At 44.1% G+C, this 27,205-nt stretch overlaps 2 protein-coding genes across 5 annotated transcripts in view; one reads left to right on the top strand and one right to left on the bottom strand.

Annotated features, from left to right (window-relative positions):
- Positions 1 to 9,165, bottom strand: part of syt7b (synaptotagmin VIIb) — a 109,175-nt gene extending 100,010 nt beyond the window's left edge. For all 3 annotated transcript variants that reach the window (XM_088992012.1, XM_088992013.1, XM_088992014.1), the window contains exon 1: positions 8,855 to 9,165. In XM_088992012.1, coding sequence (XP_088848138.1) covers positions 8,855 to 8,888 — 34 coding nt within the window. In that variant the 5' untranslated portion in view covers positions 8,889 to 9,165. The remainder of the gene's footprint in view (positions 1 to 8,854) is intronic.
- Positions 9,166 to 26,785: 17,620 nt separating this feature from the next.
- Positions 26,786 to 27,205, top strand: part of apba2b (amyloid beta precursor protein binding family A member 2b) — a 46,716-nt gene continuing 46,296 nt past the window's right edge. For both annotated transcript variants that reach the window (XM_088992011.1, XM_088992010.1), the window contains exon 1: positions 26,786 to 26,995. The gene's annotated coding sequence lies outside the window, so the exon portion shown is untranslated. The remainder of the gene's footprint in view (positions 26,996 to 27,205) is intronic.

Here is a 27,205-nt window from a genome sequence, read left to right as displayed (position 1 = left end):
AGGCCTGTCACGAAGTCAACGGAGATGTGGGACCAGGGTCTGGACGGTACCGGTAGCGGCCGGAGGAGTCCTGCCGGGGGCTGATGGGAGGCTTTCCCACAGGCACAGGTCGGGCAGGCCTTCACGAAGAGGGTGATGTCCCTCCGGAACCCCGGCCACCAGAACCGTTGGGCGATGAGTTGGATCGTCCTGTTGACCCCCGGGTGACAAGCTATCTTGGAGGTGTGCCCCCAGACGAGCACCTCCGTGCGAAGAGGGGGGGGGACGAACAGGCGATCCTTAGGACAGCCCCTGGGGATGGGGGTCGTCCCCTGGGCTTGCTGTACTTTTCTCTCAACCTCCCACCTCAGGGCACCCAGGATGCGTTGGGCCGGCAGGATGTTGGTGGTGGTCTCCTCCCTTTCTGCCGGCTCATGGATGCGGGATAGGGCATCGGGCTTGGTGTTCTGTGACCCTGGGCAGTAGGTGAGAGAAAAGTTAAACCGGGTGAGGAAGAGTGACCATCGGGCCTGTCTTGAGTTTAGTCTCTTGGCCGACCGGATGGCCGCCAGGTTTTTATGGTCCGTGAAGACGGTGAAGGGGTGTTTCGCTCCCTCAAGCCAGTGTCTCCATTCCTGAAGGGCCAGGACGACCGCCAGCAGTTCCCGGTTGCCGACGTCATAGTTGGCCTCGGCGGGGCTGAGCCGGCGGGAGAAGAAGGCGCATGGGCGTAGCTTCTGGTCCATGGGAGAGCGCTGGGATAGGACGGCCCCTACTCCGGATTCGGATGCGTCAACCTCGACCGTGAACGGGAGATCCGGGTCGGGATGACGCAGAACTGGGGGGTTAGTGAAGGCAAGACGGAGGCGGTTGAATGCCCCCTCAGCGTCGGGCGTCCACCTGAAGGGGATCTTAGAGGACGTGAGGTTAGTGAGGGGGAGTGCCTTCTGACTATACCCGCGGATGAAGCGGCGGTAGAAGTTGGCAAACCCCAAAAACCGCTGAAGCTGTTTGCGCGTCTTCGGGATCGGCCATTCCACCACCGCTTTAGTCTTAGTAGGGTCGGCCCTGAGCTGCCCCCGCTCCACGACAAACCCTAGGAAGGACAGAGAGCGGACATGGAACTCGCACTTCTCTGCCTTCACGTAGAGCCGGTTTTGCAGGAGCCGCGCCAGGACCCGTCGGACGTGTTGCCGGTGCTCCTCTGCAGAACGAGAGAAAATAAGAATGTCATCCAGATAAACGAAAACAAAAACATTGAGGAAGTCCCTGAGCACATCGTTGATCAGATTTTGGAATACGGCGGGAGCGTTCGTGAGTCCGAACGGCATCACCAGATATTCAAAATGTCCTAATGGTGTTTTAAATGCAGTTTTCCATTCGTCCCCCTCCCGGATGCGGACCAAGTGGTACGCACTGCGGAGGTCTAATTTAGAAAAAATGGTTGCGGACTGAAGGGGCGTGAAGGCTGAGTCCATGAGGGGGAGGGGGTATTTGTTACGGATGGTGATGTCGTTCAGACTCCGATAATCGACACATGGACGCAGGGTTCCGTCCTTCTTGTCAATAAAGAAGAACCCTGCGCCCAGCGGAGACCGAGACGGCCGAATGAGTCCCGCCGCGAGGGAGGAGTCTATGTAAGTGCTCAGGGCTTCCCGTTCCGGTTGTGAGATGTGGAAAAGTCTGGAGTCCGGTAATGGAGCCCCTGGCTGCAAGTCAATAGCACAGTCATACGGTCGGTGGGGCGGCAGGGATTGGGCGTTGTCCTTGCTGAACACCTCCCGCAGGTCGTGGTAGCAGTGTGGCACGCCCTTGAGGCAGATGGCCTCCGGCGGTCCACCGCGGGAGGCGTCTCGCCCTGCCGTAGCCGACCGTAGGCAGTTGGCGTAGCAGTAGGGGCTCCAGCCCTGAATGGTGGGACCCTCCCAGGAGATTGACGGGTCGTGGGTATTGAGCCAGGGGAGACCCAATACCAACGGCGCAATCCGGGAGGGCATAACTAAAAATTGGCGGTGCTCGACGTGGTTCCCCGCCACCCGGAGTTTGAGCGGGGCCGTGAGGTGGGTGACTCGGGCTAACAGTCTGCCGTCCAGGTCGACCATCTCCTTAGGGGGGTGGAGATTGATCAGCTGGCAGCCCAACGAGTCCGCCAGCTGGGGGTCAATGATGCACCCGTCGGCCCCAGAGTCCACTAGGGCCCGCACGGTTTGGGAGCTGGACGGGCCGATTAATTCGCTGTCCAGCTCCAACCGCGTAACGGGGGTAGTGGATTTGACCTCCAGAGGTCGCTGTGGTCGCCGTCTTGCCGGGGACTTGCGTGGACCTGAGGTCTTCGCCTGGGGGCCTTGGGTGCGACGAGCCCCGGGGGTGGTGTGGTCGTTCCCCCCCCCTACGATCATGGGTTCGGGGGATTCCTCCAGGCGCCGCACACGCTCGCTGCCGGGTGTGGGAGATCTGGACCGGCTGCGTGGCTGTGTGGGCCGTCGGCCGCGCTGCTCCCTCTGTCGCTCCCGAAGGCGGTGATCCAGGCCGATGACGATGGCGACCAGGTCGTCGAAGGTGGTGCCCGCGTCGCGGGTAGCCAACTCGTCCTTGAGGTCGGTGTTCAATCCGCGACGAAACACCCCCCTCAACGCTCGGTCGCCGTAGCCGCTGCCAGCGGCCCGGATGCGGAAGTCGACGGAGTATTCCGCGGCTGAACGGGCCCCTTGGACGCAGTCCAGTAATCTCCCCTCCGCTTCGGACTCCGTCACCGGGTGATGGAAAACCCGGCGTAACTCGGCGACGAAGTCCGGATACGAGGTGCGCAGCTCCGGTCGGGATTCTCGGATGGCCAGCACCCACGTCTCGGCTTCTCCCGTGAGCAGGCTGGTGATGAAGGCTACCTTCGCCTCATCGCTAACGCAGGCGTATGGATGTTGCTCAAACACGAGCGTGCACTGCATTAAAAACTGAGCGCAACGCCCGGTCTCGCCTGCGTAGCGGGAGGGAAGGGGAAATTGAGGAGCGTGCCTACTCACGGGCGGGGAAGACTTGATCGTGAGAGCGGAAATGCGTGCCTCAGCCGCCTCGAAGCGTTGAGCCAGCATGGTGGTAATTTGGCTGATTTCCGCGATGGCTCGGGCCAGCTGGCTTGAACGCTCCGCTTGCTCGGTGAGGGCGGCGAGATATCTGTCTTCGCCGGCGGGATCCATGGTTGGTCGGAGTATTATGTCACGTCACTTGAGGCTCGAGGGCTGGGCTCGAGTGACGAAAGGAAAGCGGGGGGTGTGGATCCGAAATACACGGCGAGACAGATACTCGTATACAAAAGTCTTTACTGAGGCACGCATAAAAAAGGACAGCAGGATGAGGTGAGTGAGGGAGATCGGTGACAGCTGATCTGACGGCACGGAAGTCCAGGATGGCTTTCAGAATACTCCGACGGCGCCAGAATGGCGCGATCGGTAGATATAGTCAGAAGGCACAATCAAGGGAATGACAATCAGCTGTGGGGACCCAGGTGCGTGATGATGGGAGGGGCCGTCTCCCGGGAGCAGCGGAGGAGGTGACAGGAGGGGCGGGGCGCGCCCAGGACGGCGACGAGATGTGACAGTCTCCTTCTTGATGAATGTTATGGCCAAAAATGCTAAAAAACAATCTGTATCTGTTCCACACGACGCACAACAACACAGTGACAAAAGAAAACACAAAATCAAAACAAAAACAACTAAAAAAGCAAGGCTCATGAGAGCACTTGCTGACGGCGGCCTACTCGGGGGGGCCATCTTGGACTCTTGAGCACGACTGTGCTGTGTTTCCACAGAGTTACGCAAGAGGAATTTCCATAGAATTCCATTTAGATTGCATCTACTGATGCCATGTGTCGACATACACAATTTGACGATAAAGTGATTAAAATTTGGGGTTGATACACTCAATTTAAATGATTGCAATTTCTATCCTTCCTTTCATGTCATCACTTTAAAAGGATGATCCACAGATGGGACATTTCTAAAGGCCCATTCCAGCTGTCACCAGGCAGTAGGAGGGGGACACCCTGAACCGTTTGCCAGCCAATTGCGGAGACAAACAACCATCCGCGGACATACTCAGACTAAGGGTTAATTTGGAGTGTTCAATCAGCCCAACGTGCATGTTTTTAGAAAACGGGAGGAAACCGGAGTAGCCAGAGAAAACCCACACAGGCACGGAGCAAATATGCATTCCCCACACAAACACAAATATATCTATTTGGGCTTTATCACCAAAACAGACAAGATTTTGGTGACTGAAATAGCAGCCTGTCTACATGTCAGCTCTGTGATTGACCCGTGATCAGCCTAGTGTAGATATTCGCTAAACTGCATGACCTTGCGCAATGCATCCAGTGTTGATGAAACAGGGATGACTTTTACACCAGTCAAGCTGCTGACTGCAAGCGATGTTTTCTGAGGATGTATCACGGACGGGTCAAGAATGGATGTGATTATAACACCACCTCTCTTAACAGTATTGTGCCTTTTATTTCAATCATTTCACACCAATACATGACATACAATCTTCATCTTTTGGCCTGTTGAAGAAAATGGATTGCAACATTTATCTATGCTGGCAACAGCATATTTACAGCAACTCTGCCACATCCTGTCGCCACGACAAAGGTATGCTGTGCTGCTTTATCCATGTGGTTTTCCCTTTTTGAATTTCAGGAAAAAGGCGTCCGTCCAGCTTGCATCAGCGCATCGTTTTGATCTTGCATGCTTTATCGTGTTCTCACTCGAATACATACTCATTATCCAGTGAAGACACTAATGGCGCTTTCGACCCATTTTTAATACCTGTTGTTTTTCTAAGACAAATATGAATAAGAAATGAAATGGTCCCTCTCTGCCTATATTTTCTTCCATGCGTTGTAAATAAAGAAGATGGTCGTAAACTACAGTTCTTTCACATAGATATCATAGATCTTCTTCTTCTTTTCCTTTCGGCTTTTCCCTTCAAGGGGTCGCCACAGCAAATCAGTGTCCTCCATCTTTAGAGGTTTGATCCGCAGGTTTGCTTTGGCCAAGCTTTTACGTCGGATGCCCTTCCTGACACAACCCTCTGTATTTATCCGGGCTTGGGACCAGCACAAGAAGACTTGCATCCCTTTGTGGCTACAGAACAAGCAACTCGCTCAGTAAAAGGCTCCCAAAGACAACATGGTCATCGGCACAGCAATAGATATGATAGATATGATATGTAAAATAATTATTTTCAACAAAATGGCAGGCAATGTCTGAAGATGAGAAAGAAACTAGTTTTGTTTAATCCTAAATTCGGATGGTACTTTTCATTGCCTTGTTATAGCTTCAATGTTTGCTGACTTGTCCACTCTGGCCATTGTTTTGATGTGATGTTTTTCATCATATTGCTCTTCTGTTGTAAAATACACAACTAACAGCAGAACAAATGAGTATTTCATCTCACACATCTAAAATCTATAAAGCTCGGGGTCTTGCCCACTAATGCTGTGGCTCAAGGTCACAGCGAGCCCCCTTGCCCCGTTCTCCCTCCCTCTATATTGTTAATTATAGGTTGGCCTTTGCTCGTAATTTCTGTGAAACTTGAGATTCCGGGTATGAGACAAGTACATAATAATCTATGACAGTGGTTCCTAACTGCAGGAACAGGGACCACTGCATTTGATTTTTGTTATCATGGCGGAGTTCATACTCTCCATCTAACCCATTATTTGGCAATTAGTTAAGGATGGAAGAAGATAGAGGATATAGGTCATAACTTAAGGCGCAATTGTAATTACAGTGTAATTCCCATTGCTCCTCGAGTGAGCTGGAATCAAGTCAAGGCCTTGTCACACAACCTCAATTCTAGTAAATCTAAAAGGTGTTTGATGGAGTTCATGACAGGAATATCTGTGGGTAAGACATATTCATTTGCAGTAAACTCATCCATCCAAGCCAAACCTTGCTTTGTGCACTGAGGCACAGTCATTGTAGGGCAGAATGGTGCCTATCCCAAACAACACAATAGTGTTAAAGGACTTCTTTTTTTCCACTATATATATATATATATATATATATATATATATATATATATATATATATATATATATATACGCTCACATCAGCGTCTTCTAATGTTTTCGTTGAAACCACTTTTTTTGTAATTCATGTACCATATTTTCCGAACAATAAGTGTTTTTACACTAGGGGATATTTTTGCACATGTAGGTTTCTTTGTATAGGAGTTTCACTGTATGAACACACAGTTCTAAAATAGGTCATTCGTTGAAGGTGCGCCTGATACTACCAAGTGCCCTTGTAGTTTGGAAAATACAGTGGTTTATTATTCCATATATTATTTGTGGAAGGAGCATTCTGATATGAATGAAATAGTTACTATTCCATGCTATATGTTTAATAATTTCGCAAGGATTTTCTTAGTCCTTGGCAATGATGGCGATTACAACAACATTGATGAAAACTGTCCAAAGACAAGTACTACATCTATTGTATTTTCCGGTGTATAAGGCGCACCGGAGTATAACGCGGACCCTCAATGAATGCTGTGTTTTCAAACTTTTTCCATATATGAGGCACGCCTGACTAAAAGGCGAAACTTCAATGAATGAAAAGTTTCTAAATACAGTAAAGTCTCGTTATATCGATATTCAAGGGAGTCCAAAAAAATATCGATATAACCGGGACTATCGATATATCCGACCCTGTTTTCATGTAATTTTCTCCGCGCGTGCATAGAAATAGTATCGATATAACCGGGACTATCGATATATCCGATATCGATATAACGAGACTTTACTGTATATATAAATATATAAACATTTTCTAAATATATGGCCCATCACATTATAAGGTGCTACAGTAGAGGCTGGGGTTACGCACGACTTCTTCTACAGGGGGAAATGGACCACCTGGGCACATTGATAAAAAATATGAATAATTAAGACATTAAAAGACCCATTAAATTTGAACTCCAATTCATTCGGAGGTGAAAATGTATATAGCTGCCCTCGCTCAGTAATGGAAGGAGATTATGAATATGGGTTAGAACTATAATAAATATATTTTGACTTCATAGAACAAGATTGGATTTGTGTTTTTGTTGTATAAATGCCTCACATGTTAATTAGTCCTAAAGTAGATGACCGAGAGAACATTTAAATATGGCTGTCATTTTTCACAACTGTTTGAGAATTAAACCCAAATCATCAGTTGTGAATATTTGTCAAGAAAACAAGCCATTGCTTGAAATGGGAACACTTTAAGTGCCATTAATTGCCAGTTTAACTGTCAATTTAATCAAGTCTTTCTATATCTATATCATTAGCGTACCAGGGCTCTCTACATTGAAAAGTTTTCATCAAACAAGATATTAACTCTCCTAAACCTTGGCAGCATCGATGAAGTAAGTACTAAAAAATGAGAAATCCCTTGCCAGAATCATAATATTATAATTAGCAAGACGCTCAGATGTGAGAAATGTGGTGTTTATGCTTATGTAGCAACAAATGGACTCCTGTATTTTTTCATGTATATTTAGCACACACACACACACACACACACGCACACACACACGCACACACACACACACACACACACACACACACACACACACACACACACACGCGCACACACACACACACACACACACACACACACACACACACACACACACACACACACACACACACACACACACACACACACACACACGTGTTTGGCCAATAATCACAGTTTGCGGCCAATGGGTGGCCCTGCCTCCAGCTGCAGAGATGTGGATCGTTTTTATCCGTGGCAGTTAAAAGGACTCCCGGGATGACCATTCAGTGTTGGGTCATTGTTTGTTTCACCCTGTCAGGTTTGTTTCATCCTTTCATGTTTTACTCGTGGTTTTGTTTGCTACTTTGGACCTTTTTGTTCTGATGACTTTGTTGTTTGAGATTTTGTTCCTTCCGACTTTATTGCTACTTTTTGGGGTCCACCACCACCACCAACTTGCAAATCGTGACAGATATTTCCCATGTTTGTTATGATGGGATTACTTCACAAGTGCCCTTATTCCAGTAACCACCAAAATAAAACTAACATGTATGTATGGACTGAGTGTAAAATTATACTCGACATATCCCAGTTTTTTTTTGTTTTTTTTTCGTTGACACCGAATCCTGAAGTGCTCAGGGTGCACATCCTCTGACCTATATATGCTTTAACACATCTGCAAGTCCATGTGCTACTGATTGAGAATCTGTTTATGTTCAGCGCCATTTGTATGTGGATATTAAATTAAAGGTGCCTGGTCTTTCTCTTAAAAAAACAATAAGCAGCAGGTGTTTGTGACATTAACCTTACCACATAGTGTAAATCCCAGGAGGATACACAGTAATCTATTTACTCCGTGATAACAAATCCAAATGGAAATATTTGACTCACTCAACACCGTAATTGTTCCATGATAGACCCACATCCTTGCAGCCACACACAAACACACGTCACAAACACGAGCACTTGGGAGACACACAAACATGCAGACAGCTCATTAATATGAGCGAGTGGTTGACCTTGTGATGTTTTGCTTGGGCCACCTCTGGTGGACGCCACATTGAGCACAAGTGCTCCAGTGGCCGCCTCAATGATTTGACACCTCGGGTGTGTTGTAACATCCCATCTGACTGCTATGCACGTTTCGTGAGTGTGTTTTGGGGGGCGGGGGAAGACGAGCAATAGGAGATGGCAGTTGGCAGCTTGTTGCAATGACCCCCAGCATCACTGCCTGACATAAACGTGACACACTCAAGGGCATCTGCTAACCAAAGCAAGACGTCGAAACTATATAATATTGAATAATAGAAATAGAGCAATATTTCACTCACCACTGGTGTTCTCGTCTTCTCTGTTGAGATGCATGACTCTTCTTAGTGTGTAATCATTGAGGCGAATTCTCGCCGCTAAGATGAGCTCTTCACCCCTAAGAGTGTCAAAGCTCAACTCTCATTGCAGTTTTCGTTGTGTTGTCCTTTTTATATTATCGCTCGGTCGGCACGCATGGACGCTCCAGCACCTGTGCGTCCTCCTCCCCCCTTGCTGAGCCGGAGCAGGTAGTCTAGGTGATGTGGGGTGTCTGCGTGTATTTTTGGCTCTCTCACTTTCCCCTTCCGTCTCTCTTTTCCCTGCTCCGAGTGGCTGTTGGGGATGATTCCGGGGGATTGAGGGAGGATCCGACAGACAGACGGGCGGGCGGGCGGGATGACGTCGAGAAAGTCGGGAGGAGGTCGAGGCTGAGGCGACGGGATCCGCGCATATGCACATCCCTGCATATGTTGCTCTTTTCATCTGCTTTGCTCCTCATCGCTGCATTCTCATACGTCTTGGCACGCAACGAACAAATAACCCTAAGGAACAAAAATACAACACTGTTCTTATCCATACACGCGTTTCTTGCACAAGATGTGAGCTGTTCCTCATTCAAAATGTTGCTTCTCTAACATGTTGATTCGTTTTGAATTCACGTTTTGTTTAGACGGAAAAAATTGTACCGAAAACTATAATATCAAAATATATTATTTTTTTTTACGAGACAAGACATAGATGCCAGAATAACAACGAATACCTTCGTGTCGTGAGCAATTTCTAGTCTGTTCAGGTATAGTATTGCTTTTAATAATAATAATAATAATAATAACAATAATAATAATAATAATAATAATAATAACAATACCTTTATCGGACACTTTGTCTTCAAGTGCCTCTAATCTCTAAAACGCAGAATGTTTTTACGCACAAAGCAACGCGTTCTGACCTGCGCATTTTCAATTCTTTGCTTGGCTCTGGAGAACCCACCACCTTAAACAAAAGTGTGAGTCTCGCGAGCAATTCGCCTTGGTCTCTTTACAATCTTCGTGTAAATTACAATTTAGGCCTGCCCTGTTGACATTGTAGTACATCAACTCACTGTTCACGTTCAAGGCTTGTCTACATTTATGCAGGTTATCGGCGGCCTCTAGTGTCCAATTCAACACAGCAAACCGACATCATCCAAACTCAATCGTCTGTCATGCAGCAACGTCATAGGAATTGCACTGACGTTCTTACAATTTCAATTGTTCCCAATAGACCCTAAAAGTGAATTATCTTTTGCTGTGAAATGTAAATATCTCCACAGCGAGACGAATAAAGATACATCCAATCCAATATTTTTTGTCATTATACCTGAGTCTTCCGTAGGTATTTGCCATGCAGCTTAACTCTATTCCTCAATTTGGCCCCAAATGCATTACTGTGCGAAGGTAAATTACCATTGGCAGAATAACTTTTTGCTGCAAGGTTTATAAGGGAACAAAAATCCTGTTGAAACATATTCAAACATATTCTGTGACTAGCACACAGTACCAATTTTCATATGCAACATACACTTGCCACCATTTTTTGTCAATGGATGCTACAGCTTCTTGTTGACTTTGAAACTTAGCTTGTAGCCGACGTGTGCACATTTTGATCATGATGTCTCTGTCACTTTGATCCTCTCCCCGTTCATCTCAAACTGCTTTAATCAACAAAGCGCATGAGGGAAAAGTGTTCGGGAAAAGGTTCGGATTGCTTGACTGTCTGTTTTCTGTTGTGTTCTGTTTCTTGTTTTATTTGATGTTGAGCTGTTTTGTTATGGAGTTTTTTACAACTTGACCTGTTGTGAAACCACTATATAAATTGGCATGTATTGGAGTGCCTTTTCAACAAGCCTGTGTGACAGGTTGTAAATTATCGTATTTCCTATTTTGGTTACATTCGCGTAGTTCTATTGGTTTACAAATGATATATATCGAAAATGTTTATTTAAACATGGAACGCCTGCTTCGGTTAGTGTTTCGTGTCGGACCGATTTAGATCGTTGGACCGGAAATTGTTGTGCGCATACGTTTGCGTTAGATCGGGGCATTCGAAGTAAACCACTGTTGAGTCAAGACGTATCACATTGCTTGTCTTGTGGTTTTTTCTGGATCCCACAACACCGTATCTCCCTTACTATAGTGGAGAGCGCAACATTTTGGAGGCACAGCTGGGATATTTGCGTAGAAGCTCGCGCCGAATATCCCCAATCAACCCAGTCGGAGAGGCGTCGCCGTTTACTGGTTTGTTTCTACATGTGCTCTGGTTGCATCTCTGTGCGTACAGCCACCACTAGAGGGCACTGGAAGACTTTGAAGTGAATCCGGCCAGTTGAACTGCGTCTACCCCAGGGGTGGGCAAACTTTTTGACTCGCGGGCCGCATTGGGTTCTAAAATTTGACAGAGGGGCCGGGCCAGGAGCATTTGGAGGGAGTGTTTGGGCCGGAAATACTCCGAACAAGTTATGTCCATAATTTATAAAATCACTTCAAATGACTTCGACTGAGCGTATTTTACAAAGATTCCACAGCATATAGCTATAGTTTACGTTTTAAGACTTGCGCTGAATATATGAAGTCTTGTTTTCGAGTTGATGACGATCCCCATGTGACGTCACGTTAAGACCGCCCCTGACCGAGAAAGCGACATACAATGCATTTTGGGTACTTTGTTTGGTCTGAAAACTTCGTGTTAATCCGTGTTGATCCGTGTTGATGGCGAAATTAGAAGGAAAACACATAAATAACGCCATGGTGAATCGTTGTGAGTTGCACCAAGACAACTATTTGATATTCGCTGACACAAATTCCCAGCATACAAATCAGCCCATTTCCAACGGCGCTTGGGCGCCATCTTCTGCTTTTTCTGGGTGCTACATTGCTGTCATTGACGGCTCGAATTGATATGGGAGGACTCCTAGAATCAATTGCAAACATTTATGCTTTCCTCTTCAGAAGAACAAGAACAAGAAAACATCTTCTCCGAATCTGAAGCCATTGTTTTGATTCTCGAGCAAGGCAAGACGTCTTGGCGTGACGTCACGAACAGGGGGGTGGGACCTTCTGAAACTGACCATTTCCGGATTCATTTTGAAGTCATTTTTATTGGTGTTTTTCATTTAACTAAAAATATCAGCCTGCCTGATTTGGGTATTTTAGATGCTATAAATCGTTTTTCTGATGTCAGTGGGAAACAAAAACAAAAAATGGTGCCGGTTGTCCTTTAAATGTAGTGTGTACAAGCACAGTAAGAACACTACAACCCAATTTATTAACTGTCTTTCAAATGTGAAAAATATCCCTGATCAGTTAATAAATTTGTCTCAAGGAATATGCAAGATATGGCATTTACAGACTATTTCGCAGATACTTGGAGGAGGAAATGGAAATAGATTAAAATAACATATGCACTGTGATTTATCAAGATTGCGTCTGTTTTTAAGTTTCCATCGAAGGGGCAAAGAAATCAACATTTATTGATAAATGGAATCACTTTCAACATTCAAAACATATTATTACACAACGAAATATTCAAGCTCAATAATACCTACTTGTGTTAAATTCCGCCAAATCATAGATGGTTTGTCCTGACCGCGCGCTCAACAAACTCCTCACTGACGCTCTCGCCTTCACAGGCAATATACACCATACACGTGTACCGTCGCCGAGCACACAAACATAGACTACCTGCAGTTGAAATTTGCATACTCGGCTCGGCAGCCAATCAGAAGCCTGCTTCTTTCTTCCGGACTTTCGCAAGCGTTACAAAGTCGTGCAATTGCATGTCATTTTCCAAAATAGATGCACAGAACCTCAAACTAGAAGAAAGATTCAAAAGAAGCTAACAACATATGTGACGCTACAAAACGTAAATTTACATTAAACCGTGACTGTAAAGTGTACGTGAGACTTATGAAAGGGGCTTAGTGGCTCGTAGGAATCAATGCAAACGTTGCATTGTGCACCACAATGACAATCGACTACTGTAGCAAAATTTACAGCCATGCGCATTTGACGTAAATTAAGCAAGGCAACATTTGTAGTTGGTGCATTCTTGATTTTAAAAAAAACTTTATACTTTGTGACAATGTTTCTTATTGGGATTGGTCTCATTTTGCTTCAAGTTGGGAAAAATGGGGCAGGCAACTTTTCAGTTATCTGCCCTGTTGTTCGCTAGCTTTTTGTCATGAGTTTTAGACACTGTACTATAATTTGGGCAAGTTCGGCGGGCCGGATTGAAAAGCCTAACGGGCCGTATGTGGCCCGCGGTCCGTAGTTTGCCCATTACTGGTCTACCCTCTCGAAAATGGCGTTAGAGGAATTACAGTTGGACATCAAAGGCAAGTTATTTAGACTGAATTTTCAACAGTTGTCAGAGTTATGTGCTGAAATCCAAATATCTGGACTGGAAAGAGAGCAACTTACAGGAAAGACTCAAGGCCAACTAATTAATATTGTGTCAACCTACATTGAAAGAGCTGAATTAGAGCTAGAAGATGGAGGAATGTCAGATTTGCTACGTGTAAAGGACTTGATTGAAAGTATAAAAGATTTTGAACTAGGAATAGCCAAACCAAGTGAAAAGGTCGGGATGCAGTGCGAAAGAGAAGCATAGTGCCCCCAGACACTGTCCCCTGGCGCAAAGATTTCATAATATCTGGACAAATAGGTGAACTCGGACAAAAAGATAAACTCACATTTCCTAATTTGGTCAGACAGATAGAAAGTGGGCTCAGTAAAGGCTACCAGGGGGATGAGATCATCGATGCAGTGGTTCGTGCCATAACACCAGGTCTGCAGTTGAGAAGCTACCTCGAAGGGAAAGAAAATCTTAGCCTACCTTCTTTACGGATTCTCCGATCTCACTGTCAAGAGAGAGGAGCCACTGAGTTGTACAAGCAGCTCTCATCGGAAGTGCAGACTAATAAAGAGTCCCCACAGAAATTTCTACTGCGTGCAATGGATCTTCGTCAAAGGATTCTTTTTGCATCTCAAGAAGCCGAATCAGGGGTGAAGTATGATCCCACGTTGGTCCAGAGTTTATTCCTGCACACAGTTCTGACGGGGTTACAGAGTGACAATGTAAAGAGTGACATGCAACCTTTCCTCCTGCTAACCACCACATCAAATGAAGTACTGTTAGAAAAATTAAACATGGCATGTGCAAATGAAAAAGAGCGACAGGAAAAAAAGAAAAATGCTGCTGCACGGGTGACAACGCTGAACACTGTCCAGTTAGATGACACACCAGTCCCGATTGGGAAGAAGACAGTCTTAAAGCAGAATACTGTTACTGTGCCGAATGAACTCCTTTCAGAGATCAAAGAGATGAGGTCAGAGATGATGCTGTTAAAAGAGCTGCGTGCAGAAGTGTCCCAGATCAAAGAGACTATTCAGAAACCAACAGCCACTTCTCAGCTGAGCTCACCTGAACGCCTGCCTGACCACTACCCTGAACAGGTCGCCTTCACTCCACCTTCACAATATCAGGTAGATCCACCAGCCAGGCACTACTACACCCAGCACTCCCCATCAGCTCTTCAGCAGTACCACCCAGCACCAGGCCCCAGGCCGATGAGGGGGGCAGCACAGTTCCAGCAGCGGTTCGCCCCTCAGCAGTACTACATGCCCCGTCGCCCTCAGCCCAGGTATTATTCTTGTATTCAGACAGGTGAAGAATATTGTCAGCACTGTTTTAAATGTGGAAGTAGTGAACATTTCAGAGCAGGCTGCAAAGCACAGAACTCGGCTAGGAACCATGCTTTAAACTAGAAAGGGTTACCCCAGTGGGACATGGTGTGACCACAGAGACAGATAGTCCCAGCGTTACAGTGGTGCTATGAAAATGGAATGTAAGCCCCACACATGTGGCCCCGTTCAGAAGAGACATAAGCAGTCATTTGTCGAGCGTACAGATAAGAAACAGTGTGGCAAATTACCTTCGGTCAGGGAGTTAGTGGGGAAGAAATGTCTTATTCTGTGCTTTTTGGGTAACAAAAGGGTTGAAGCACTCTGGGACTCGGGGTCCCAGGTGTGTGCTGTAGATGAGTTATGGAAACAAACAAACTTACCTGACGTGTCATTGAAAAATGTGAATGAGCTTATTGACCCTGATAACACTCTCAATATTGTGGCAGCTAATGGAACGGATATGCCTTATGTAGGATGGCTTGAGATACCATTTAAACTTGGTGCTAATGATCCAGGGCTACTTGTACCAGTATTAGTACTAAAAGGTGACCAGCAACAGTGTCCTATCATAGGGTTTAATGTCATTGAGCGTCTTGTGTTAGATAGCCTCTCTAATGAGTCACAAACAGGGGATACAGAAAAGCTCTTGAAATCGGTTAGACTAGCTTTTCCCCACCTTAAGCGCAATAAAGCTGCCACTTTCATAAAAGCAGTTAGTCTGGGACAAGCACATGAGTACCGTGTAAAAACAACAAATGAGAGATTCACTATAGCCAGGCATAGTGACCCTACTGTCCGGTTAAAACTTCGTTTTCTCTCCTGGTTCGCGCATTGTCTGGAGTTCACTTGATAAAAATATCAGCAAGTACAATAGATGGTGGACAAACATCTACTTTATTCTAATGAGGCAGAGAAAGCACTTCTCCTCTCGGTGGGACGAAGACATGAGCACAAGAGCACAAAGAAGCAAAGAGAAGGCAAGAGAGAGAACGAGCTCCCGCTCCAAGTTTTTAAACATACAGAGTGGCGATCTGTTGTCCAATCAGTTGCGAACAAGTCGACCTTTCCCGTCCAATCGGTTACGAGCAACTCAGTGTTGGGCGGGTCTTAGATTAATGCCCCTTGATATGGTAACATATATGGAAGGATGTACAAAAGAAATGTCATATGATGCTGTGAGTGCTGCTGTACAAGCGGTTGACCAACAGAACGAGTCTAGTGCAGCTTGGTCTATGGGAATCTCAGCTACGTGTGCCGAGGTGTCACTAAACACACCGATAGCCCCATTGACTGTTGGACAGATCAAGCTAGATCAAGAGACTGACCCCATTATAGGACATATTATTAGATACAAACTGGCGGAGACGAAACCGCTAGGTACTGAACTAAGAAAGCATTGTCCTCAAGTTGTTTGTCTTGTGCAGAGGTGTTTTGTACAGAAAAACGGCAAACAGAACCCAACTACTGCTTCCTGAAAAACACAAGGTGACTGTTAAAAGAGCTGCATGATGAAATGGGCCACCATGGTGTAGAAAGGACTCTTTCCCTTGTAAGGGATCGTTTTTACTGGCCCTTTATGCAAAAAGAAATACAGGACTATGTACTGAGAGAGTGGAAGTTGGAGCTGTTGCTTTTTCCTTCCACGGCTATTGTACTAATAAAACTGATAGTTTTATTTAACTAAATTAGACTGAAATTAAACGTGCACAATTCATAATATATACTAAGCTAAACATGAAAAAACATATGTTTACTAATATAAACATGAAATAACGTAATATGTTTACTAATGTGCATAAACACTCTATCATTCCCTCCTGTTGTACATTTAAACATCAGTTCATACATTTCCAAAAGATTTCATGCATGCACGTCATACTAATTGCACAGGGAACCATTCTAATCTCATCTATCCAACGTCTAATATTATTTAACTTACCATGGAGAAGGCGAAAAACCTCTATCACAATTTTGCTGCTGTGATATATAACCTCTCCATTTTTGAGGGTTTTTAATGAGGAAAACTCCTTCTCGGCTCTCCGTTTTCTTTTTTTGCTTTTGTTCTTTGGAGCAACCACTCTCTGGCCATGGTGTACTATCCCTAGCTACAACACTGGGTCCCCTTCACGCATTTGTTGATACAAAACCTTTGCGTAATTTACCTGAGAATTAGTTATCATATTCATTAGCATTGTTCTTAAGCATGGAATAATACAACCAATGACTAAGAAAATAAGTACAATCACAATTGCGAATGGGATAAACAGTCTGAGCAAAGTCTTATACCAAGAGCCCCCAAAGAGCCCGTCAAAGATCCACGGTTGATCAGGCCGGTGATCTTTGGCCATGGCATCTCTGAGATCCCTGACAACAGACAGAGCATCAGTCATGTTTATGGAATTCGCTTCTTCGGGTATGTACGTACAACAAGTATCACCCACCATAGCACAGACGCCCCCTTGTGGCGCGGTCAAAAGGTCCAAAACCATTCTATTTTGCAGCACCATTTGTCTAATTGCTGCAATTTCAGTGTTTTGCATTTCATCTACTTCCAAACTGGCGTTTACAAACACTTGAAACCTGTAGTCAATTGTTTCAATTCGTAGCATGTTTTTAGCTACTCCAATTTGTGGAAAAAGAGCTAACATTACCTTACTTCCCGTGCTATGGTGTTTGAATTGTTCTGGAACATCAGTTCCCCAGATCGAATCGTGGGGCTTAAACGACACTCTTCTTTTCACATGATGGTGTGCTGGACGACTGGTAATGATGAAAGTATTGTCAGTCACAGTAACAGGTGCGCACATACCGTAGGCTTTCGGAGGAATAAAAGAATATACTTTCCAACCACATAACCACCAAAGATGTGAAGATACAGGTAAAATGGTGACATTGGTGTTTAACGGTAGCACGTATAAACATCTATTCTCATCTATAAAACCTAGATTTTGACCTGTACCGTACATTGCAACGCATACTGGTAATCGCAATCCGCTCTCGGTCATAACCTGATTTTCAGTTTCCAAAATGGTATCCAAACTTGGAACAATCTCTCCTCTCGAAGCATTGCGAAGAACTGGAAAATGTTGATCAGGTTTATGCGAAGATATTAACATATACGCAGCTCGAGCCATTTTATCTCCAAATACCTTTGAATGCACTCTTTGTTGCGTTACAGAATGTGGCATAAAAGAACAAACAAAGCAATTACTTTTCCTATTTTGTTTAGCAATTAATGTAGCATAACGATACCACGTGTTTGATAACAACGGATTCCAGTCATGTTTTTCTCCTGCAAATGGTTGATATAATGCGTCCATGACATCTGAATTTTGGGCTTTTTTGTCAGGTGTTTCCATCCAGGCTGTCGGTTTGATGTGCGGTTTGCGCTGGAAAGGCGATGTCACGACTGGTGTTGTCAAAGATGACAACATGCATATAGTTACAGGAAAACCAGTGTGATGTTCACGAAAATCAGGACAGAGTCTCAAGTCCATGCATCCCGCAACCTTGTGGGTTACGATAACGAGTTGGATATCTGTCATTGTGCCAGTTCCAGTTCCTAACCAGTTCCCTTGAGTTATCTTTCTGACAATTCGTTTTGCTTCTTGGGCACAGCTATTTTGAACCCATTTTGTTTTGGGCTCAGAATGGACCACAACTGAGTCCCAACCAGTGGTCCAAGTCTTCCCTGACTTGATACGAGCGTACCAAGAACCATGAGGGTAATCACTTCCCGTTTGTCGTGCTTCGTTCCTGAGGATGTTAAGAGGAAATGAGATGATTCCTGCATCTTGTAGTGGCAAGCATGCTACAGGATGTGCCATGCTAGGGCATGGCACATCCTGTACTGTCGACTGCTAAGTTAAATGCAACTGGGTGCAGGTGGGTCGCAGAACTTTCTGATTTTAATTTTACTGTTAAATATCGTCCCGGTAAGGAAAATGTTGATGCAGACAGTTTATCTAGAATGCCCCTTGATATGGTAACATATATGGAAGGATGTACAAAAGAAATGTCATATGATGCTGTGAGTGCTGCCGTACAAGCGGTTGACCAACAGAACGAGTCTAGTGCAGCTTGGTCTATGGGAATCTCAGCTACGTGTGCCGAGGTGTCACTAAACACATCGATAGCCCCATTGACTGTTGGACAGATCAAGCTAGATCAAGAGACTGACCCCATTATAGGACATATTATTAGATACAAACTGGCGGAGACGAAACCGCTAGGTACTGAACTAAGAAAGCATTGTCCTCAAGTTGTTTGTCTTGTGCAGAGGTGTTTTGTACAGAAAAACGGCAAACAGAACCCAACTACTGCTTCCTGAAAAACACAAGGTGACAGTGTTAAAAGAGCTGCATGATGAAATGGGCCACCATGGTGTAGAAAGGACTCTTTCCCTTGTAAGGGATCGTTTTTACTGGCCCTTTATGCAAAAAGAAATACAGGACTATGTACTGAGAGAGTGTGTGTGCCTAAAACACAAAAAGCCCAACCGTGAGACCAGAGCCCCTCTCACTAATATTGTGACTACTCAGCCTTTTGAACTTGTCTCCGTTGACTTTTTGCATCTTGACAAATGTAAGGGTGGTTATGAATACGTGATTGTGCTAGTGGACCATTTTACACGTTTTGCTCAAGTTTATGCTACAACGTCCAAATCTGGCAAAACAGCGGCAAACAAAATCTTTAATGACTATGCTTTAAAGTTTGGGTTCCCCCTTCGAATTCACCATGATCAGGGTGGTGAATTAGAAAATCAACTTTTTGCTCAACTGAAGGAATATTGTGGGGTTGCGGGTTCAAGGACAACCCCCTACCATTCACAGGGAAATGGACAGGTTGAACGATTTAATCGAACACTGATCCAGATGTTAAAGACACTGACAGAGAAACAAAAGAGTAACTGGAAAGACTCACTAAACAAACTCGTTTATGCTTACAACTGTACCAAAAGTGAGGTGACATGGTTTTCACCTTTTTACTTACTTTATGGACGTTCACCACGTTTGCCAGTTGATATGTTGTTTAGTTTGAATCCAGACTCTAACCAGGGTGACACCAACCAGAAGGACTATGTGAAGAAGTGGAAACAGGGCATGGAGGAAGCGTATGTGATCACGCAAGAAAATAACAACAAAGCTGCTGCCAGGAGTAAGAGACTATATGACAGTAAACTAAAGTATTCTACCCTGTTGCCCGGTGATCGTGTTCTGGTTCGAAACTTAACCCCACGCGGAGGTTCAGGCAAACTGAGAAACCACTGGGAGGATGTTGTTCATACAGTGGTTCGTCAAGTCAGCCAAGACATTCCAGTTTATGAGCTGAAACCTGAGAGGGGGAAGGGCAGATCTAGGATACTCCACCGCAATCTCTTGCTGCCATGTGATCATTTGCCATTAGAGACTTCACTACAGTCCCAGTCCAAGGAAAAGTCCACTCGGCAACGACCGAACAAGATGCCGGAAATGGATCCGGAAGAGGATGATGAGGAGGATGAGTATTATCCAGTGTTGCATCGCCAGAGCACCCGACCAGACTCACCAGAACCGCGGGACGTGAGCTTTGTGGAGACAACCCACCATGATGACAATCAACTGGGGAATGAACTGCCGGGGACAGAGCCGGGAGCTGCGGAAGTTGACCAATCTCAGGAGGGCAACATTGGTCCGGAAAATGATTCGCCTGTGACAGTGTGTCCCCCTTTTCCCCAGCCACCCCCCAGTAATCCTGATATTGGGGGAAATCAACGGCCACGACGAGAACACAGGGTATTCACGTATGATCGCCTTGGTTCGCCATCTTGCTACAATGTAGGGACAGTACCATATCATGGTGAACAGACAATGCCTTGGATGTATGGCGCACACCCCTATTATGCCACGAAATACTACAGAAATGGTTAATCGACACTTCGGTTTAATAGAACAGTGAGATGGAAACAAGAAGACCCCGATGAGCCCTGTATAAGTAAAACGGAATGTATGAAAAGAGTTCCAGTCTGTGAATTGTTGATTGTTATAATGTAAACAGAATGTATGAAAAGAGTTCCAGTCTGTAAACTGTTCATTATTATAGTTCATATTTGGATGCAGTTCATAATACCGTGCGTCATTGTTTTGGGCACGTCGTCCAGCGCATTTATGTATTTACTAGTACATATGTTGGGGACAACATCTATTTTGAGGGGGAGTATGTGACAGGTTGTAAATTATCGTATTTCCTATTTTGGTTACATTCGCGTAGTTCTATTGGTCTACAAATGATATATATCGAAAATGTTTATTTAAACATGGAACGCCTGCTTCGGTTAGTGTTTCGTGTCGGACCGATTTAGATCGTTGGACCGGAAATTGTTGTGCGGCTACGTTTGCATTAGATCGGGGCATTCGAAGTAAACCACTGTTGAGTCAAGACGTATCACATTGCTTGTCTTGTGGTTTTTTCTGGATCCCACAACACCGCATCTCCCTTACTATAGTGGAGAGCGCAACACCTGCTAGTATGGGGCTATGTGACACCAAACCTGTCATTGCTATGTCTTTTCTCAGTGTCATTGATACAGACCAGGATCACTCCTTGGTGCTTTCTATTATCCTTGTGACTGCTTTATTCCCTGTATATCATTGTTTTCCATATTAAGCATTTTGTTACAGCTTCAGCTGTTTTTAAAGCACAATATAAATCAATATCTATTGTATTGTATATTAACTGAACATAATTGTTTCCCCCCATTCCATTGTATTACCCAGTCAAATGGACTGTATAATATACATGGCAGCGCCCTTTGAAGATGAATTCGAGACAAAACAAATAGTATAAAGATGAAATTAGCACGAAATTTGTTCTTCAGTGCAGACTTTCTGGCACTGAATGATACTACGTAAAGTAAATTGTATTTTTTTCTTGGCTTTTTTTCCCATTAGTTGTTTGTCTTTTAGCAGTCCCTTGGCCGTCATGCTAAGATGTGTCCACGAGGTGGAAGTATTGATGTTTTTATACAAAGTTAAAGCAGTTGAAAATGTCGCCTATTTCTCACGTTCATGTCTCTTCTAATTTACTTTGAAACGGGTTAAATTAATGTAATAGGGAAGACGAAGGTGTCATCTAAAACATAATATATTGACTTAAAACTTAACTTTAAACATTGCAGTATTTGTTTTAAATGTATGTGGGTGAAACAAACGTTTTGGAGACAAATATCTTTTTTAATATTGGATAATGTAATTTCTGAGCTGAACTTTGCCGAGTGTGGGGAACACTTGGTGAGACTAGCTGTTACTGTTACTGTACACTGTTTTTTTTTTTTTTTTTTTTTTTTTTTTTTTTTAACAGAAAGCCATTTTAACTCTTCAAAGATGTATTTTTCTTGTATAAACCATTTAAAGAATCCGAATAGTGGAAAATAAGAGCAAATATACTTCTTTAGTTAGGAAATTGTTCCTGTACTTTACTAGAGTACTGTATTTACAGTATTTCATTGATAACGTCTTACTATTGTTACGGACAGTTTAAAAATGACATCTGAAAATTATTTTCAACTTATTCTGTCAAAATACAGGCTCACTGATGACTGCAGGTGAAATTTACAGAAATAGAGAACACAATATATTTGGTTAGACTAAAAAATAAAAGTCATACATATTTGCTGTATTTTTGTATTTTCTATCTGTCCATCCGTCCATCCATCCATCCATCTATATATCCATTCATCCAAACCCACCCGTCTGTCCATACATCCATCATCTATCCATCCATCCATCCATCCATCCATCCATCCATCCATCCATCCATCCATCCATCCATCCATCCATTAGTCGTGAGGGAAGTGTGTGGGAGTGTGACAAATGAAAGGAAGCCAAATGGAGGGAGGTGAATGAGCTCATTATGAAAAGGAACTCATGAAACAGTCGTTTGATTACGATGTTACAGGAAAAGGGTTATCTATATAAAAACGAATCTGATCGACATCGGTCATAGTTAACTAATTTAAAAGTGACCTTTTTCTAAGCTAAGAATGTCTCTCCCATAGTTGGCAGCAATAAGTGATTTACCAGTGACTTACCACTCCTGTACGACTGAGAGCTCACACAGACCCACTGGCAAGTTATTTTTTTTGTGGATCAAGAAAATGTTCAGAAACTAACAAGATTGTGTTTAGGATAAAAAGGACTGACAGAGTATATACAGAAATCGCTGGCCACAAAGAGCCAGGAAAACTACATATGCGCTTGCTTGACACTCCAAAATACAGAATGAAGTAGCAAAGGCCCAAATACATAAGAATAGTTGGAAAATCAAAATACTGTACCTGGAAAACAAGGCCCCATTAGAAAAGTGGTGAGTGTGAAGTCTCAAACTATCCCTGGAGGATAACAGCAAGCAAGTTCAATAATCCTGAACATTGGTAGTCCTTAGATATTTGGCAAGGCTTGATGAGGAACAAGAAACAGGTGCACTGATGAAATGGCTCACCCTACATTTCAGCTTCTCCGGAAAACAAAGACAGAGCAGAACATGACAATCAGTTTATGGTTTGTACATGTGCCTTGCGAGTGACTGGTGACAATTCAGGGTGTAGTCAGCTATCCATCTGTATAACAACCAAATACCGTAAAGCTACCATCACACACTACACCAGTTGCCAACTAATTGCAAAGCACACACAGACGAACCATCTACAGCCAATTATGAGTGGTCGATCCACCAGGCATGGATGTTTTTTGAATGTGGGAGGAAACCCAAACGGGCCCGAGGAGAACAGTGCAACAATTTAAATACAGTGACAGTAGCAGGACAGAAAGTGGAGTATTGTCTGGTGGAATAAATGTAAAGAAATGATTCATGTAAATATGGATTGGACCTAATAATTGTGTGTGTGTGTGTGTGTGTGTGTGTGTGTGTGTGTGTGTGTGTGTGTGTGTGTGTGTGTGTGTGTGTGTGTGTGTGTGTGTGTGTGTGCTAAATATAAATGGAAAAAAATACAGGAGTCCATTTGTTGGTCTAGCATGACCATTAGACTTCATGTACTCTCTCAAAATATTTATTTATTTATTTATTTATTTATTTATTTATTTATTTATTTATTTATTTATTTATTTTGCCCGTTGCAATCGTATTTGCCAGCCGATGTTGGGGCGTGAAAATGAGCCCTCGCGCGGCCATCCAGACAGCCGCAGTGGACTCGTCTGCTGCTATACTGGTTCCGGGGCGTCGCTTCTGACAGACTCGGTACGTTTTCTGTCGCTGAGACATGCTGGGGGGATGATCGGCCTGCCAACACCAGCTCTCGCTGCTCTCGAAGGCAGTTGAATTGTTCGGCACCATCAACCTTACCCAGGTAGGACCGAGTTTTAATGAGCCGCGTGGATTGTAGAGAGTTTAAACGTGTCCAAGCGTTGAGAAGCGCTCTGCAGATTGAGGCATCTGCGTTTCTTCTCCGGGGCATCCCGGGGTACGGTGGATGCTGATCTGCTAAACCAGTGAATAAGTGTTCTGCATCTGCGCTAACAATGGGGAGGCTGGCCTCACTGCTATCAAAGCACCAGTCAAACTCCGGAAAAAATATGCTTTTGGATGCTCCCATCAAGCTCGATTCTTTACGGTGATCCAATCGTGAGCGTCTCCCTGTGGGGTAAACGCACGCGTTATTTTCCGACGGCCCGATGTCGATCAAATTCGTTTTTATATAGATAACCCTTTTCCTGTAACATCGTAATCAAACGACTGTTTCATGAGTTCTTTTTCATAATGAGCTCATTCACCTCCCTCCATTTGGCTTCCTTTCATTTGTCACACTCCCACACACTTCCCTCACGACTGATGGATGGATGGATGGATGGATGGATGGATGGATGGATAAATAGATGATGGATGGATGGACAGACGGGTGGGTTTGGATGAATGGATGGACAGATGGACAGACAGATATGTAAACAGAAATATGGAGAGACTTGTCTTTGCATATTAAAAAAAATCATAAATTAGTGTTTACCACTGGCTGTTGGTGTCACTCAGTGAGTCAGCTCCCTTGGGAACATGGGGATGGGAGGCACTTTCGGGCTTGATCTTCAGTGTTCTTGGGATGGGAGGCAGACGCAGAGTCTGTCTTGCATCATGAGTTGTGACATCCAGGGTGTTTGTCCTCATCTTTATTTTCAGAGCATGTTTCCACCCCAATCTGTGTGAGGACAGTGAGTCAGAGGCAACATGAGTTTCGTACATCGAGGTTTACAATAATTCTTGTTCTAAAGCTGCAAGCTAATATTTGGTTGAATTCATACAGAGATACAGTATTAGCAAAGGTATAAGGCAACAATATTCTGTTTTTGTATTACAGTGAAGAGCAAATATTACAATAAATAGGACAACCGTTTAGAACGATTACGACAAAAACATTATCTTGTTTATGCAATCTTGCACCTGGGTCATTAAAATGTGTTGAGGATAAAGCTGTGGAAACTGGATTTTTTTCACGCTGCTTTGGTCATGGCAAATATATACAGTACATAAATTGACGTGGTCTCTTCCCAGAAGGATAATTGTGATCGTATTTGCCATCCTTGCATGTTCAAATGGTCATTCAAGTGAGACAATTTCTGTCAAATGTAGACGGCAGCTTGGAAATTCCGAGTCACCGCTGTCCCAGTTACGAGTCTGGTCAATGGCACTTCTGAGGAGGGGCAGACCTGAGTAAACAGACAGTCGAAATAACCAATTCGCAAAGAAAGAGCAGATGTGATATTGTAACAAATTATACATTTTCTCACACACTATTTTGACTGCGATTATATTGGATGCGCACTAATAATATCCATCAATCCATCCATCTGTGCGTCCATCCATCCATCCATCCATCCATCCATCCATCCATCCATCCATCCATCCATCCATCCATCCATCCATCCATGCATCCATCCATTTTCCAGTCAATTTACCCTCACAAGGGTGAATATGAACATATTACAGATAATTGCATGAGAGTAGATTTGATTCGATTAACCTTTATTAATCTCACAGTGGACAAATGTGCATTTCACAGCAGCAAAGTTATGAAAGGAAGAGGAAAGGAAAGCAAGAAGTAGAAAAAATACAGAAGCTGCTGTAAAGGCATCCACTCTCGCGACGTTATATTGAAGTCACAGACACACAGACACTGGATACAATGTATAACATATGGGTACTTTTTGCAAATAAAGATTTTTCTTACCATCCTAATAAGAAGGTATTATAAATAATAATAATAATAATAATAATAATAATAATAATAATAATAATAATAATAATAATAATAATAATAATAATAATAATAACTTTTATTTTCAAGTGCCTTTCAAAGCTCTCATGGACCCTTTACAGTCACAGACAAACATAGAAAGAATACAACAGATACAATAATAAATAAAACCAGAAAATGCAATTTTAAATCGGTGGGTTTTGAGATGGGATTTGAAGGAATGAAGACAATCAATGTTACAAATGTTGAGGAAGTGAGTTACAGAGTTTGGGGGCTGAGCTGCTGAAAGCTCTGTCCCCCATCGTGCTGAGATGGGCAGGGGGCACACAAAGGTGGAGGGGGGGAAGAGGATCTGAGGGAAGGAGAGGGAATAGAAGGTCAGATAGGTATGGGGGTGCAAAATTATGGATAGCTTTAAATGTATAAAGAAGAATTTAAAAGTTGATTCTATATTTGACTGTGAACTGGAAGGGCTTATTACTGCAGTGTACTATTGAGCCGATGGTGTTGCTTCAGTCCCCAAGTTGGGCGGTCGCCGCAAGAGTAAAAATACCACTGCTTACACAGATCCACCGCTAACAGTAAAATGAAATCAAAATGAAAAGCCACTTATGTGAGAAAAAAAAAAAATAACCCACCACGCACATCAGTACCTCACAGGGCAATTTCAAGAAGTTTTGTCTACCCTTTTTGTCCTTGCCTATTATATTTCAGGCCCCAGTGATAGGCAACAAATTCTGTCTGTGTAGACTTGGCAAAAAAATAAAATCTTCATTGTTTCCTGAAAGACAATACATGAGCCAAGACTGTGTGTGTGTGTGTGTGTGTGTGTGTGTGTGTGTGCTAAATATAAATGGAAAAAAATACAGGAGTCCATTTGTTGGTCTAGCATGACCATTAGACTTCATGTACTCTCTCAAAATATTTATTTATTTATTTATTTATTTATTTATTTATTTATTTTGCCCGTTGCAATCGTATTTGCCAGCCGATGTTGGGGCGTGAAAATGAGCCCTCGCGCGGCCATCCAGACAGCCGCAGTGGACTCGTCTGCTGCTATACTGGTTCCGGGGCGTCGCTTCTGACAGACTCGGTACGTTTTCTGTCGCTGAGACATGCTGGGGGGATGATCGGCCTGCCAACACCAGCTCTCGCTGCTCTCGAAGGCAGTTGAATTGTTCGGCACCATCAACCTTACCCAGGTAGGACCGAGTTTTAATGAGCCGCGTCGATTGTAGAGAGTTTAAACGTGTCCAAGCGTTGAGAAGCGCTCTGCAGATTGAGGCATCTGCGTTTCTTCTCCGGGGCATCCCGGGGTACGGTGGATGCTGATCTGCTAAACCAGTGAATAAGTGTTCTGCATCTGCGCTAACAATGGGGAGGCTGGCCTCACTGCTATCAAAGCACCAGTC

The sequence above is a fragment of the Hippocampus bargibanti genome, linkage group LG03 (genome assembly GCF_051943395.1).
Source record: "Hippocampus bargibanti isolate YZ-2025 linkage group LG03, ASM5194339v1, whole genome shotgun sequence".
Classification (NCBI taxonomy): Eukaryota; Metazoa; Chordata; class Actinopteri; order Syngnathiformes; family Syngnathidae; genus Hippocampus; species Hippocampus bargibanti.
The sequence above is the reverse complement of the archived record's forward strand: the minus strand, read 5'-3'. Positions and strand labels throughout refer to the sequence as shown.